Source organism: Meles meles, chromosome 4, assembly GCF_922984935.1.
Source record: "Meles meles chromosome 4, mMelMel3.1 paternal haplotype, whole genome shotgun sequence".
Taxonomy (NCBI): domain Eukaryota; kingdom Metazoa; phylum Chordata; class Mammalia; order Carnivora; family Mustelidae; genus Meles; species Meles meles.
Window position 1 is genome coordinate 53336112 of NC_060069.1, and position 15925 is coordinate 53352036.

Consider the following 15925-nt stretch of genomic DNA (forward strand, 5'->3'; position numbering starts at 1 on the left):
GACAGGTGTCCCTTCTCTTAGTCAGCCCCTCACAATGAGATGACAGGTAGAATGGAAGGAATGGAAGACCAGCAGACACACTTCTTGGTGAGACCATCTGATCAAAATGACCAAATGTCAGGACACGGTGTCGGACTTTGCCAAGCCCCCAGCCATGAAGGAATCCCTTTCTTTTCCCCCCACTAAAGAAAATGTTGAAAAATTTTAAAGCTCAAAATGGTGAACTCTTACTTCAAAGCAAATGACAAGTTCTCCCACTAAATGAAATATTGCCATGACCTAAGCAGATGCAATTGGGGAGTAGGGGATGGCAGGAGCTCTTGCTACCAAGCAACTTGCTTTTTTTCTTCTCTTTCCACCTTGTCTGCAAATCTCTGTCTAAGTCTCTCCACTCTGCTTCCCTCAGGTAGAGCGCGTAGACAAAGCAGCACATGTTTTGGTTGGTTTCGTGTGGGACTCTCTCTTCTCTGCCCCGAGACTGTAAATACCCCAAGTCTGAAAAGTCTGTCTGAGCTTCCCTTTGTTCCCCAACGATACGCAAGAGAGGGCTCTACCGGAAGTCCCTCTGCATCAGCCATAGAAGGGACAGCCATCGGAGCATGATGGCACTTCCCCTCTCTGAGTGGTTTTCATAGAACTCTTCCCTTGGTCCAGATGCAGAGGCAAGCACGCCTTTCTGCTGCTCTGACAAGGAAGTTCAGAGCCACTGGCAATTCAGCCAAGTAGCCATGATGTCTAAGAAATGAACGGGTTTTTCCTTGAAGTTCATAGCTGGAACAGTTGGTGAAACATGTCTTCCCAATCGTCTGATTAACAAGTGCTGAGAACACAGGAGTGGGGAATACTGAGGGCTTGGGCCTCCCAGCCCTAAGAACATAGCTATTTGCCATGACTGTTCTAAAGGCAGATTATTGAGCCAGCTCTCTTCTTCATCGGGCAGGATGAAGAACAAGCTGTGGTACTTTGAATTTGGCACCTCAGAGACCTTTGCCGCCACCTGTAAGAAGCTCCACGACCACATAGAGTTGGAGGTAAGGCTTCCCAGAACTTGGTTCTGGCCCTGGACTGTCACACCCCCTCAGAACATGTCTCCGGGGTCCTTAAGAAGAGCTCCCGAGTGGAGTCCATTTGTTGTGTCTCCATCCTGTTCCCAGCCCTTTCTTGGCCTGTCCAGGGAGGCCATGGGGCTCTGGGGCTAGAGATCCATTCCTGTCCTCAGCCCTGTCACCACCGTGGCCTTGCGATTCCCCCGCCTTTCAGAGAGGCAAAGACATAGTTACTATGGCAGCACACGGAGACAGGCTGCTGGAAGGGGGAGAGGCAGTGCCCCAGGGCTGGTAAAGGTCTGGGAGCCACAGGCACAGGGCACATATCTCCCAGCTCGTTCGGCCTCCACTGCCACAGCTGCTTCAAGGAGCCGACTCAGGGGTACCCAGGGTCTGCTTCATGGGCGCGCAGTGGCCCAGGGGGGCCTCGGGTTAATGTTCTTCATGTCACCATCTTGAAATTCTTGGTAACTTTTTAGCAGACGGCCCTGACTTTTCATCGCGAAATGGGCCCCTTAAATTCCGTAGCTGCCGCTGTTGGCACACTCGTGTTTTCCTAACTCTCTAGGCACTTGCAGCAGCCTGCCTCACACGGGCTTGCCTGAGGCTTCCCTCCCGCTCAGCCCACTCCTGGGCTCCCCTCAGAAGTCTCTTCACCTCTAGGAGAAGGCCTCCTTGGTCTCTGGCCACCGGAGAGCCTGCCTCTGCTAGGCAGGGCCTGGGGCCATGAGTTCCCTCAGCTACCATGCCACCTTCCCGCAGGATTCAGGCCTAGGGCCTCTATTCACTTGAGAAAAACAAGTGAAAGAGGCGGCCAACCGGTTCAGCCAGGATGGGCTCCCCCAGGGCCCACCAGCGTTGTCCTTAAGCCTGCATTAGCAGTCAGGTGGGACCTGAGCACCCCTTGGAGGAGGAGCGTTTGGCTTAAAGCGGTGTGGGAAAGCCCCACCATTTCCAGCCGAAGGCGAAGGCAGCCCAGCCTGTGCTCCCAGGGAGTTTTCACAAACAAAACACAAAGCCAGAGATTCTATGCTTCCATTTGACTCATCTGCTTGCCTCTCCCCTCCGGTTGCCGGGTTACCAACCCCAGGGTGGGCGGAGCTGGTCAGGGCTAATCCCTGGAACTTGTGCCCAGCTCAGTCGGAGGACAGAAAGGCCCAGGTGCCAGGGCTGTGTGTCCCCAGGTGGGACCAGCTGCACCTGGGAGAGGCCAAGGAGCTAGGCCACTTCTCTCAACCTGCCTGGGAGATGCAGTGAAAGACGAGGCCGGGGGCTGGGCCTAGAGACTGAGCCAGACCGACAGAGCCCGTGTGTGTGCATTTTTCCTGTTGGCATGATCGTCTGGTGGGGTCTCTTTAAATACACCCCAAGTGAGGGACAGCCCTCGCCTAACCACTGCCAGCTGCAGACGCACAGCGCCTGCTTGTTCTCCCTGCAGCTGGCCTTGAAACTGTGCCCAGAATAGAGCAGTTCGGCTCCCCTGCCTGTGCGGCTCGCCCTCCCGGCTCCTCCCACCCTGCCCATGCTTCCTTCTGGGCCCAAGACACAAGGCCTCTTCCTCAACGACAGAGGGGGCTGGTGGCCTCAGGGCCAAGGACGCTGGGGATCTCTGGAGGGGGGTGGGTTTGTTCAAATTATGGGTTGTTGATGGCTTGGGGGAGCATTTACTGTGTTCCTTATCTACCCCAAATGAGTCTTTTTAGTATTTATTCATGCAGGGAAGGGGTGGTCGTGTGCAGGCCGTTTCTAACAGCCTGCAGGATTGGGGCGGACATGGTTACAGCATCCAGAGAGCAGTGTGGGTATGGTCCTGGGCCTTGCGATCCAGAGGACAGAGAGGCAGATGGGAGCAAAGCGTGTGGGTGATAGGGGCTGGGAAGGCGCAGAGCACCACAGGTAGATGGGAGAGAATCAGGAGCCTCAGGGAAAGTCATGGGAGAGACTGGCGAGGTGGCCTGCTAAAGCAGTTGCTACATACAGCAGCCCAGGCCTGTGAGGACCAGTACCCTCCCCAGTTCAAGGTCAGTGACCCCAAGAATATCCCCCACCCCACAGGTATCTCTACTGCACTTCACTGTTTTCAAAGCCCAACTCAGCTCGTTGCGTAGTCACCCAGCAGCCCTGTGAGCTTCAATGGCCAGGAGTTATTACTCCTATTTCACAGAAAAGCAAGCTGAGGCACAGAAATTTAGAAGGATAAACAGAAGGAAGAGAAAATTACAAAGGGAAGAAGGAAAAGTCAGATGCTTTGACTGCCTACCATTATGTGTCCTCATTTGACACAAGCACCCAGTGAGGCAAGTATCTTCACATTTTTTATATAAAGACACCAAGGCTCAGATGCATGAAGTAACTTGACCAAGGTTCTGTTGCTGGAAACCAGTAAGAGAGAAGATTCTAGATCTCCCGGAATGACTTGAGCTTAGAACTCACTAAACAAAGATTGACCTTGAAAGTGCAAAAAATTCACTCCATGAATTCTTCAGCATGGCTGCACGGTTTCCTCCTCCTCCGTTGAAGGTGAGCCCATTTGGTTCCCAAGGCAGCCAAGGCAGCTAGGTGGGTCTGCTGAGAGATGCTTTAGAACAGAAGACACAGTCCCAAACAGCTCCCTTGAGAAAGGGGTGGGTTCATGCTGGACCACAGGAGGGTGTGGCTGTGCCTTCAAGCTTACAAAAGGCTTTCCCCTGCAGCACTCCTTTCATTCAGAACATCCAGGGCAAATATTTACATCCTCACTTTATGGTTGAGGAAGCTAAGGCCGAGAGGTTCAGCAACTTGAGAAGGAGCACACAGGTTAGGGACTGAAGGCAACACATAGTAACGTCTATAGAGTTGCTGTGCGTGTGTGTCACGCTGGCCAGAATCTGGGTGGTAAGACTTAAAGCTAACCTGAGATTACTCAGGGAAGGTCTTCATTAAAAGTCTCTCACAGGAAACATGGTCTATTTTTCTGCGGCTCGTGGCTTATTGAGAAGGACTAGGAGACTTGGTCGCTTTTCTGGAAGCTTATGGCCCAGCGAACAGAACACACTACAGCTGGTTAATGTAGTATCCTCACTTAACTAGTCCTAAGGAGATTGGATCCAGGGGTCCTGGGGAGCCACATGAGCCAAATCATTCCAGATGCTGTTTGGTTTTTTTGTTGTTGTTTTGTTTTGTTTTTTATTTTATTTATTTGACAGAGAGAAATCACAACCAGGCAGAGAGGCAGGCAGAGAGAGAGGAGGAAGCAGGCTCCCCGCAGAGCAGAAAGCCCCACGTGGGGCTCGATCCCAGGACCCCGGGACCATGACCCGAGCCGAAGGCAGAGGTCAACCCACTGAGCCACCCAGGCGCCCCCCAGATGCTGTTTTGAGGAGCTCAGAGACTCAGGCAAGGGAGAAGACAAGTCTAGACTCCTGCTTACCCACAGAGACGTGGCCAGGGTGGACACCGTGAAAGGTATCTGGCTCAGACACACAAGACCAGGAGGTGAGCTCTGCAGTTAGGCAAGTCACTTGCTGAAGTATCTGGGCCTCAGTATTCTCGTCTATAAAATGGAATGGAAGAGGTTAACCTACTTCCCAAGGCTGTTATCTGGATTAAAGTTTTCATATTTGTTTGTTTTAAGCTAGCAGTAAAGCTAAGGGCTCAGAATCTGCAAGCAGCCCCACGTGGCGGGCGTCACAGTCACCTTCCAGAGTAGGGGATAGAAGCCGAGAGAGAGGGCAAGGCGCTCCCTTGAAGTCTACAGCCTACGAATGGTCAGGCCAGGCAAATCCTGGATACCCCTGGATGCTGGCACACAGTTTAGAACCCAGATTCTCAACTAGACATGGGCACATATGATCTCCTTTTATTCACATGCTTGTATTTAACATTTCAGAGAGCATTAAAAGTAAGCATGAGATTTTTACATTTATCAAAAAGAGAGCATGAGAAACATTGCCCATGCTCGCTCTGAATTCTTCCTTCCCTGTAACAGAGGAAGGCCTATGAAAGCTAGTGTTGTTCTGGAAAATGGATGTTCCCTAAATTATGGCTGATGCTAATAAAGAAGCCAGTATGTCACCCCTGTGACTCTCACCATTCCTGGTCTAAGGCTTCTCGCACGATCTCTTGTCTCTGACTTCTCTTCCCTTCTGAAGCTACTGTTAAGGTTCATTTTAATCTGATTTCACCTGAATAAACAGATAGGGGCTGGGGTGAGGGAGGGACACAGTGAGTCACCTCCCCCACCCCAAGCCCAGAATAGCTTTGGAAAGGTTCTTAGACGTGATCATAGTTAGGCGGAGCCAACCAGGCAGGCTTCGACTAGAGCACTTTATTTTATATGCTGTGGAAATTTTTCATTTTACTGGCTAAAAATAAGAACTTCCAAAATTCCTTGATATTTTATCTACTTTAAAACAATGTTCACAAGGGAAGGCTAGTTGGCTCCACTAATACGAATTTCTGCATGGGGAGAAGTGAATCCAAATTTGGAAGCTGCTCAAAAAAATCTGTTATCCTGTGTATTTTGGGAAGCTGCACATCACTGTACTCCCCCCCCCATTTAATTGAGGATTTTTAAAAACGCAACAAAATCTCAAGAACAATGTACCAAATACTCCCATTTCCCCCTCACTTAGAAATGGTATTTGTCAATATTTTGCTTTATTCCCTTCAAGTATTTTTTTTAATCAAAGTAAGATAACACTGCAGAGAGAACTGAGTTCCCCCACAATACGTTAGTGCCCCGCAACTTGCCTTTTTCATTCACCACGATGTTCTGGAGATCTCTCTTTGCTGATGTGGACAGAGCTAGTTCCTTCCCCACGCCCTGCGGTGGTGAGCATGCGCAGAAGTGGGACCTTCAACCGCCGCCATGGAAATCCAAGTGGGCACTGCTTTACAGAGCGGTTTAGCGGTATACGCTGAACTGAAAATGCATTTGTAGACCGTATGACCCAGTAGGTTCTTTGCAACGCAGGCCTAGAGAATTTCCTGCATGCAAGCTCACGAGAGGGTAAGCACGGAGGTGCAGTGCAGCATTTTGTTATTACAACAAAATGGAACCAACCCAGCTGACTGTGTTATTCTAACACTTTAAAAAGACAGTGTGAGCGGAAGTACTAAATGCCACTGAATTACACCCTTTAAAATGGTTACTTCTGTGTTATGCGAATTTCATCTAAATTTTTAGAAATTTACTTTTACAAAAGGGAGTGTGCTGGGCGCGGTGCTAGGGAGAGCTGATCCTCCTCATGATACGGGCCTTGTCCGCGAGAATCCTAAATTATAAAACTAACATTTAGCACAGCCAGGTGCGCGTAAAGAAGTTAATAACGAATGCATCAGATTGTTTCAAGATTGGGCAGATACCTTTAGTTACTTCAAGCCAATCAAGTGCCATTATTTATCAAAAGAGAGAAATCAAGGGCTTTACAACTTAAGTGGCGTGGCCAAGTTCACCCAGCCAGCTCACAGCTCCAGCTCCAGGTGGAGGCATTCTCTTGTTCTGCCTCAGTCTCCACCTGCCTCAGTCTCCACCTCCACCCTTAAATGAGAGGGGAAGAAATCTTCAATCCAGGCCTCTTCTGGCATTCAGACCTTCTCAGCCTGGGCAAGTAGAGCCCTTCAGAGCTTGGAGTAATGAAGATGGGAACGGGCCAAACACTCAGGCCATCAACCCAGCCGCAAATCCAAGGGAGGTGAAATGAAAACATGCTCCTGGGGAAGGGAGAGGTGAGAAGAACATTCAAAGGGATTTGCAGTTCCTGGAAAATAAAAAGGTGGCAACCTAATAATGCATGAAACCCTGGAGTCAAAGAGAGGCTGGAATAGGCCTTAGAGACCTTCTGGTCTGTTCCCTTCCTCGGTTAGGAGCAATGGCTTCATCACTCTAGTACCATCGTCCCACTGAGACCACCCAAGGCAGCACTGGCCAGCTCACCGTCCTTTCCTTCCCAACGCCTAGCGCCTTACTGCTGCTGGTGTCCCCGTCTCAGTTCCTTCCTCCCTCCACCTTTGCAGGCCACTTGTTCCCTGATTATAAAAGTAACCTAAATTCTCAGTAGAACACTTCAAACGGTAGAGAGGCAGAGGGGAAAGGGAACCCACAGTCTAAGCAGTCAGGTCAGCACTGTTTTAATGCAGGCCTTATTTCAACCCTATAAGAATATTAGCCCTTGTTTCTTTAAAATCAGGTCTCTAGGAGGACTTCTGTGATCCTTCGATTTCTTAAATCTTTACCCATTTTTCAGCACAGCTCCATCCTCCCTCTCTACCTCTTTCAGCCACATACTATCTACAAGTTTCTTCCCCTTATTCTTGAAATCTTTCAGCCGAGTAAGAAGAAGTGGTTTCTATCAGTTTTCTCTTACAAAATGCCACTGTCTTCTTACAGTTTCAGCCACGTCACTTTTTTGCTCTCTTAAACGACCCCCCTTTTTTTAATTTCCCACAAATGTGAACCCTGTATTTCACTTCAAGCCTCCATTCATCCATATGCTCTTATTTTCTTGTTCTTTTCCATTTCCTTTGTTCTTCTTGAATTGCTTTGATTTTCTTTGTCTGCAAACTCCTGTCTATACAAACTTTGGTGTCTTTCAAGGACCTTGGAATAACTTTTTTTTCCCCCTTGGAATAACTTTTAAGGATGAATTCTCATGCACACATTTTCACAAAGCAGTGGGGGGATACATAGCACAGAGGCTACATGAGGCCGTGGGCTGTCTCAGATGACCCGGGATTGGGGTCATGTGACAGCTTGTCAGGCTTAGAGGCACACCCACAAGGGGTTCCTGGAAGATCGTAGGCTAACCTCTGCCCTGGTGAGTTTAACTTTTCTACCCTCAAGGTCCCTTAGTCAAAGAATAACTTCCCTAAACAATGTCCACCAAAGAGATGCATCTTCCAAGTAATGACAGACTGTGAGCTTCTGTCAGTGGGAAATGTATGATTTCTCTTGGACTTTTTAGAATATTGAAAAGAATTCATCATCTTCATCTCCACACTCAAGATTCAAGAACCTCAGGGAACAGAAGCATTCCAATCCTTCACTGCTCCTACAACTGGGTTATATAACAGACAGGGGATATTATACACAGATATGACTTGTGCCTCTAGTGGATAGGCTTTCATTTATCTATCTTAGTGAGGTCATAAACTTGCTGATCCTAGTCTTCTACAGAAGAGGAATTAAGAAAGTAGAATTGACTCAGGAAGGGTATCTAATCTAACAAAGGATTACATAAATATTTCTGTGCACACATAAGTGTTATATCTCAAGTCCATTAGGATCAACCGATTAATAATAGCAGTGGTCATTTACCTTGGGATAAGCTCTGTCCCGGCATCTTAATTCGTGCCTTATTGAATCCTTATAACAACGCTGCATGGTGTATGTTATTCCTGTTACTGATACAAGGAAACTGAGTCTCCTAAAAATCAGTAAGAACTCTAAGATTGGATGCGGTTCTGGCCCAGATGCCCCCACAGTCCCTTCTCTTCCTGGAGGAGATGATCTCTGCATTACACTCTGCTTTCCACCTAAGGCATATGTCCCCGAGTTGATAGTGGGGATCCCATGTAAGGATTTGGCATAACTATTAGGCCATCAGCTGTCTGAAGCAGGGTCTCTATCTTATTCATTCTGGATCCCCGGGGCCTAGCACAGTGCCCGAAATGAAGGAATGGCTCTATAGTTATTCATTATAAAATTGAACCAAAGTGTGAAAAATCCCATAATCAGTGTAAACATTAATACAAGTTACCACTTGACCAGCCTCAAGCGAGAGCTTTTTGCTGGAAGCCATCAAAATAAAAGGGACGCACCTTCCTCCATTTCAAACACAAAGGGGGAGGTGGCTGAGCTTACAGTGGGCACTCGTGCCTTCTAACTGCCTTGAGTGGGAAGTCCTCCCACGCCCATCCCTGAGCTGTTGCGAGGACCTCTGAGAGTAGCAGAGGGTCTGGGACAACTGTCAGCCCAGGGCAGGAAATGCCAGAGTTCTCCCACTTCTTTCCCACCAGAGAGAGTTCAGACAGCAAGTGGGCCGAGCCCCTGTGGCAGCAAGGGTCCCAGGTGGCAGTCGGATCAGAGAAAGTGACTCTGAAAGGCAGAAGAAGGGGTCTCCATTCTAAGCCCTCTCTTATGGCCCAAAAGCTTGCCTACCCCTGGGCCCTGCTGGTCCCCATGGCCATCAGCCCTGCTCCGTCTGCCAAAAAGCTGGACCTTTCAGTAAAGCGCTATCCACGCCACACTGGCCTGAGCGATGCAGACAGACAGCAAAACCTGTTAATCTGCATCCAGAGCTAGAATACCTCAATACACCAGTTTTGTCTTTGGGTTGGGTTTTTTTGACCTTGGGGAGGGTGGAGCAGTGTATAGGAAATGGCTTTGCCTTCTGTCCAACTCTGAGGCAACCCACCACCATGAGCTCTGAGAAACAGCAGTTTTGTTTTGGAAACTGGCACTCAATGCAGGCTTGCTCCTGGAAATGAATTTGGCCCCCCCCCCCCAGCTGCAATGTTCTACTTCCAGCCTCCCTGCCAATACCCCCTTCCAGCTGCCCCTCTCAAAGGCACCATTGTGCCCGCCTGGCACGGCAACAGAGGAGGGCTGAAGAGGAAGAAAACATTTTCTGCCCATGGGATGTTCTTAAGCAGGTTGTGTACATGGCTTCAATGCTGCATTCCTTGAGCCCACACAAACCCGCCAAAACTCCGTCATCCCTGTCACAGATGGTGGCCACTTTCCAGTCTTTCTGGCCCACCGCACCTCCCTGTCAGAGAACGCAGAGCCCGCAGCTGGGTGGGCAAAGCTAGTGGGGTGGGGGCTGGGGGGTCCGGATGACACATTTTCAGTACTGCAGTCCAGCCCAGCAAAGCAAAGCTGAACCAGACTCTGAATCTCTGAACTGGAAGGGGAATCAGTCCCATTTGCCACTCAACAAAAAGATTCGTTCTGGCACATTCTGATAAGTGCACATCCAGCCTCTTCCTGGATTCTCCAGGAAGAGCAAGCTCACTACTTTTCCAGAGTCCCATTCCATGGCTGGACAGCTCTGACTTTCCGAAAGTTCTCCCGCATGTTGAACAAGGATGTGTGTCCTATTCCTCACCATGTCCTTCCCCTGTCAGCACTTAGAAAAATGCTTGAAACAAAGTAGGTGCACAGTCTATGTCTGTGGGATGCGTGACTGAGATCCCCATCTGTCTCCATCCAGTGGGCCGATTTCCACTCTCTGAGGCTCACAGAACATGCCTTCTCGCTCCTCGTGTGACTGCCCTTCATAGCGCTGAAGATCTCTCCTCCACAGCATCTCCTACTATCTTCACTGGGCTAACCATCCCCAGTTCCTCCTGTGACTCCATGTACAGACCCGTGACTCTCCTGACAACTCTTCTCTTGATAGTCTCCATTTTTTCCAGTGTCCTCCTTAAAGTGAAGACTCCAATCTCTTGGAGACTACTCAGTCTCTTTCAAGAATACTCAAAAAGTGGTTTTGTAGGTAACAAAGGACAAATGATCAGGTGTCAGGTACGTGCTGTGTAAGTTAGACTGTCTTCTTGAGCTCACTGTTTGCATCTCATGCAGGAAACCTTCAGGTTCTTGAAGCCTACCACGAACCTGCATAAACTGGGAAAAGAAGGATCTTCCTTCGTTTCACTGAGGCGATGTTTCCTTATCTGTAAAAGTGAGGCTACAAATACCCACAGAGCAGAGTGGTAAGGCTTAGACGTAAAATAATATGAAGTATGCCTGGTTCACAATAGTTACTCAATAAATGATCTATGTTAATATCATCTTACAACATTCATTGGCATTAGTATCTAACTGCCCATGACAGACACCAGCTCCTCAAGTGACCTAAAACTGCCTCTCCAGCTGTGGAGAAAGCCATGTCTCCTAAGATTTACCCACTTGCCAGGCGTTTGGGGTTTTTTTTTGCTTGTTTGTTTGTTTGTTTTGTTGTTGTTGTTTTTTTTAGTGTAGATAGTATGGGACTATCTTTCCAATAATACTATCACCACTCAGCAACACCACTCAATTTATCCCCTTCTCTTCCCCCAGGATACAGATCAGATTATCTCTTTTGTTATTCTCTAGGGAAAACAGACATCATTGTTTGCCCTGGCTGCTTTTCTTGTATTCCCAATACTTGTCTCCGGCAACAGGCCCTACGGATATGCAGATAGCCACTGACTCCTCCAAGACCGGCTAGAGCTTGCTTGCTGGTGCGTCATTTCCAGCCCCACTTTGAGTGATGGTGCACGTTGGTAGCTTGAGACTGGCCATAGTGGGAGTATTTATACCACGGAACACCACAGTCAGAGCTGCTGCTGCCCCCCTACGCCCCGCCCCACCCCCGAGATCCTGCCGCGAAGCACTTAGTAGCAGCACACCATTGCTTCTAGCACTGACCTGCTGTGAGCGCCTTGAAGACAAGGACTGTGTCCCATTTCTGCTCTATCCCCAGGGTCTAGCACAAAGTAAGTAGGTTTTCATCACTCTTGATAGAGGAGTAAATGCTTTTGTCTTCTGTCTCTTGCCCCATGTGCCCTAGTCTTGTTACAAGCCGTTCAGCTATGGATTTCCCTTAGTTGTGATCAGAGGACTACTTCTTGCAGACTTGGATTCACCTTCCCTATCTCTCCCTAACCTGGACATTCGGTCCACTTTATTTGGCCAATATATTCCTTCTTGGAAGCTGTGGGAATGCACCTAGAAGGAAAGAAACTTTGTCAGTTTTCTTTAAAGAACACCTTGATTTCTATTTGGGGATTTCACATCACACCTCTCTCTCTCTCTCTTTCCTTCCTCCCTCCCTCCCTCCCTCCTTCCTTCCTTTCCTTCCTTCCTTCCTTCCCAGTAGTGATATTGGACATCTGAGGTGGGGAAGACATTCCAGGTACATTGAAAAATACAGAGGCGTGTAATATGTGGTCCCTGTCCTCTGAGAGCTTAAAGTCTCCTTGGAACAGGCAAATAATACATAACAAAATATACATTCTGTACTGGAGAGAGAAACAAGGCGATGAAAATTCAGAAAAGGAAAAGATCGGTTTCTACGTAGAGCGTTGGGAAAAACCTTATAGAGGAGATAGATTTTGAGCTGGAAGGGTAGGATTCTAATAGGCATAAAAGAGGTGATTGGCAATTTAGGGAGTGAGTACAGAAATAAAAGCAAGTAGGCCCAACTCTGTGGCCTGTAGGCAGACCAGTTTGGGGTATCATGACTAGCTTTTGCTAGGGCCCAGCTCACCCTCTTCCTCAGCTACTCTCCTCTTTCCAAATCAAAGGATACCCTGAACCAGTGCCCAGCCTTCCTTCCCCATAGTTTAAGTTACATTCCAGCCTGCCAGTCCAGTTCACAGAGAGAGCATCCTCCCCACCCACCAAAGCAGAAATGTGGCCACTATGAATGAACACTACCACCCATGCTCTCCTGGGCCCTACAGGACCCTGCGACTATAGAGGATGGTACAGATGCTTTCCCTTTTCCTAATGCCTATCAGCATCCTGTTCTCTCAGAAGGGTTGGGGGGCAGTGGGGAATCTTAGTCAGGTCTTTATGTCAGCCATTCCTCTGCCCTTGAGCGTATATCTGAGGCCCTGACATAGAGCCCAAGCATCAAGTGAGGCCTGCCTTTCTTCATGTCCATCCCCGACTCACCCCATCAGAACCCTTATTCAGGCGTGTCTGGATATCGTCCGCCTCTTCCTCAGCCCTCTCTCTTCCTTCCTAGTGTAACCGAGATACTATTTTCCCTAGACATCACCCCGTACTTCCTTACTTCACTCTTCAAAAGACACCCCACCCCCAGTTCTCACTCACCGGGGGACTCCAGTATCATCCCCAGACCAATGTCCACCACTGTCTTCAGCATCTTCTCTTTCATTCCAATCTACTTGCATTCTAGGCATCCTCCATGTCCTCCTCCCTCTGTGCGTGTTTATCCAATATGTATTCATTGAGTATCTTCTCTGCCTCAAACCTCCCATGAAAACCCTTTCCTCAGTCATACAACCCTTTAGATCTAGTCTTCTTTCTCCAGCCCCATGTACCCCCAAAACATGTGGCTGTTCTGACTCTTCCCTCACTACTACCCCCATTCACCATGCAGTCCCTAGTTAAGCCCCAGATCTTCCAAGAATTAGCTGTGTAATCTAGGAAGGCCACTTACCAGCTCTAGGTCTCATTGTTCTCATTCTGGTAATTAGAGATTACCAAATCTAATATTCCATCTGGCTTCACCATTCTAAGATTCTGTGCTTAGGCCTTTATCCAGCTGCCAAAAAACTTCTTTACAAAATCACTCATGACCTCTTGGTTGCCAATCCAAATGACCAAAAGTCTAATTTCAGGCCTGCTGATTCTGATTAGTTCTGTGACATTGGACCGTTCCAATTTAACTTCCGTTTTTCCCATCTATAAAATGAAGTGATTGGACTGAATGACTTTTAAAACTTTGATTCCATGAGGACACAGACACAGAGAAGAGAGAGATCCCTCTTGGAGAGTGGACAGGGAAGAACTCATAGAGAAAATGACATTTGTAAATATTCCAAAGAAAGGCACAGAAAGAGTACTAAGGTGTCCTCAAGGGTGTCCTTCCATTAGGGGACTATAATAATGGGTCTAGACAATGATCAGCATCCACTATGGAAAAGCTCTGGAATGGAAGATTCAAGTTGACCACACTGGAACCCACTAACCAATCTGAACATAGCACCACCACCACCAACAAAATGAGATAAGCTATAACCACCTAATGAGATGCACTAGGAAATTCACACTCCCTCTGATAAAGTAGTCCTGCCAAAAAGTCAACCCAAGTGTCAACTATACTCACATTTTTAAAAGTTAAATGAATTAAATGATCAAATTTGATTTAAAATGTCAACCTTGAGTCTGATCAAGCCTCTAGATCTGTAAGTACCACCTTAGTGAACATACAGGAGAGAGACTGGGAATCTGTTTAAAAGACACCTCATCAAAACCAGCTACATACGATACTGTGGCTAACTGAACATAAGAAAAAAAAAATAAACATAAATAAAAGACACCTCAGATACAGAATCAGCAAAATCCAGAATCTGGGAAGCTACGGCCTTATTTCTCCTAGTGTGGTCCATCACACCCAGCACTCAGGATCACTGGGGAGCACATAGAAATTTAAATGCAGAGTCTCAGGCCCTACCTCAGATCTCCTGAATCCCAATCTGCATTTTAATAATCCTCAAGTGATTTGTATGCCCAGTTGACCCATTTCCTTCAATAAATGTTAAACTATAAGGGAAAAAGAACAAGGAATTTATAGATCAAAAGAAACCTAAGAGAGGCACCTGGGTGGCTCAGTCAATGAAGTGTCTGCTTTCGGCTCAGATCATAATCTCAGGTTCCTGGGATCAAGTCCAGCATCAGGCTCCTTGCTCAGCAGGGAGTTTGCTTCTCTGTCCCCCTCTGCTGCTCCCCCTGCTTATGCTCTCTCTCTCTCGCTTGCTCTCTCTCAAATAAATAAATAAAATATATTTTTTTATATTTTAAAAAAAGAAACCTAAGAAACATTTCAAACACATCCGTAGACCTTTCAAACAAACCAATTATTTGCAACAGTGAGATTATCAAGGAAATTTGAACAATTACTGGGTATTTATTGATATTAAGGAATTGTTACTTTTTAAGGGTGATAATATTGGGTAGTTCTTTTTTTAAAGGCTTGTCATCTAAAGGTACATACAGAAGTATCTGAGAGTAAATGAGAGAATTTCAGGAACTTTTTACTAATAAAGATTTTGGGGGCGGCTGGGTGGCTCAGTGGGTTAAGCCTCTGCCTTCAGCTCAGGTCATGATCTCCGGGTCCTGGAATCGAGTCCTGCATGGGGCTCTCTACTCAGCCGAGAGCCTGCTTCTCCCTTCTCTCTCTGCTTGCCTCTCTACCTACTTGTGATTTCTGTCTCTGTGTGTCAAATAAATAAAATCTTTAAAAAAAAATAAAGATTTTATTTATTTATTTGAGAGAGAGATCCTGCGCACGCACAAGCAGAGGGGGAGGGGAAGAGGGACTAGCCCACTTCCTGCTGAGCGGGGAGCCCCATGCAGGGACTTGATCCAGGACCCTGGGATCATGACCTGAGCCGAAAGCCGGCACTTCACTGACTGAGCCCCTTAACCAACTGAACCACCCAGACACTCCCCATAAAATAGTTCAGTATGGACATGGGGAAACAAACTGAGGTACAACGAAAGCCAGATTTAACTGTGAGTTGCTGATTGCTTAAGCTGAGATGTGGGATACATGGGATTTATTATTCTAATTTCCTATGTATTTAGAAATACCCATAATAAAAATTCAAAAAAAAAAAAAAAGAAAGAAAAAAGAAGGAATCATCAAAGATGGGACAGACAAATCTAGATAAGGCAGTGTAGGGAACCCAAGAAAGAAAATGTCAAGCCGAACGGGGGGGACAAATGCCCCAGAGCGGTTGAGGCCTGGGTTACACCTCCGATCTGGCCCGGGAGGGGTCATTCCAGAGAGCAGACAGACACAGCCCAACCGCAAGAGGATGAAACAAAACAATCTGCATTCTAAACCAGAGAAAATCAACGTAATCCGTGGCCCCGTGAATCGAGGTTAGAAGAAGGGAGAATTTCCTAGTTGCTAAAAACTGAAACAGGTCATCAAGTAAATTATGGGATCTCCTTCTCAGAGGACCTTCAGAAATAGGATCGACGGGGCTGGAATGGAGACGGCCTCGCTCAGCGGGGAGGAGGTTCAGATCCGCCGCCTTTTTCAGGTCACCGAGGCCGGCAGGGACTGGGGCGCGGAAACGCCTGCAGCCGGAGCAGAGGAGCATCAACGCCTCCCGCATTTCCTACGCTCTCGCGGGTCCTGGTTGTGCCCAGA

At 47.7% G+C, this 15925-nt stretch overlaps 1 protein-coding gene across 3 annotated transcripts in view; it reads left to right on the forward strand.

Annotated features, from left to right (window-relative positions):
• The window catches only part of DGKG (diacylglycerol kinase gamma), a 211890-nt gene that overhangs the window by 142510 nt on the left and 53455 nt on the right, over positions 1 to 15925 (forward strand). For all 3 annotated transcript variants that reach the window (XR_006818085.1, XR_006818086.1, XM_046003528.1), the window contains one exon: positions 941 to 1031. Coding sequence is in view for 1 of the 3 variants with exons in the window: in XM_046003528.1 (XP_045859484.1) it covers positions 941 to 1031 (91 nt within the window). In the remaining 2 variants the exon portion in view is untranslated. The remainder of the gene's footprint in view (positions 1 to 940; positions 1032 to 15925) is intronic.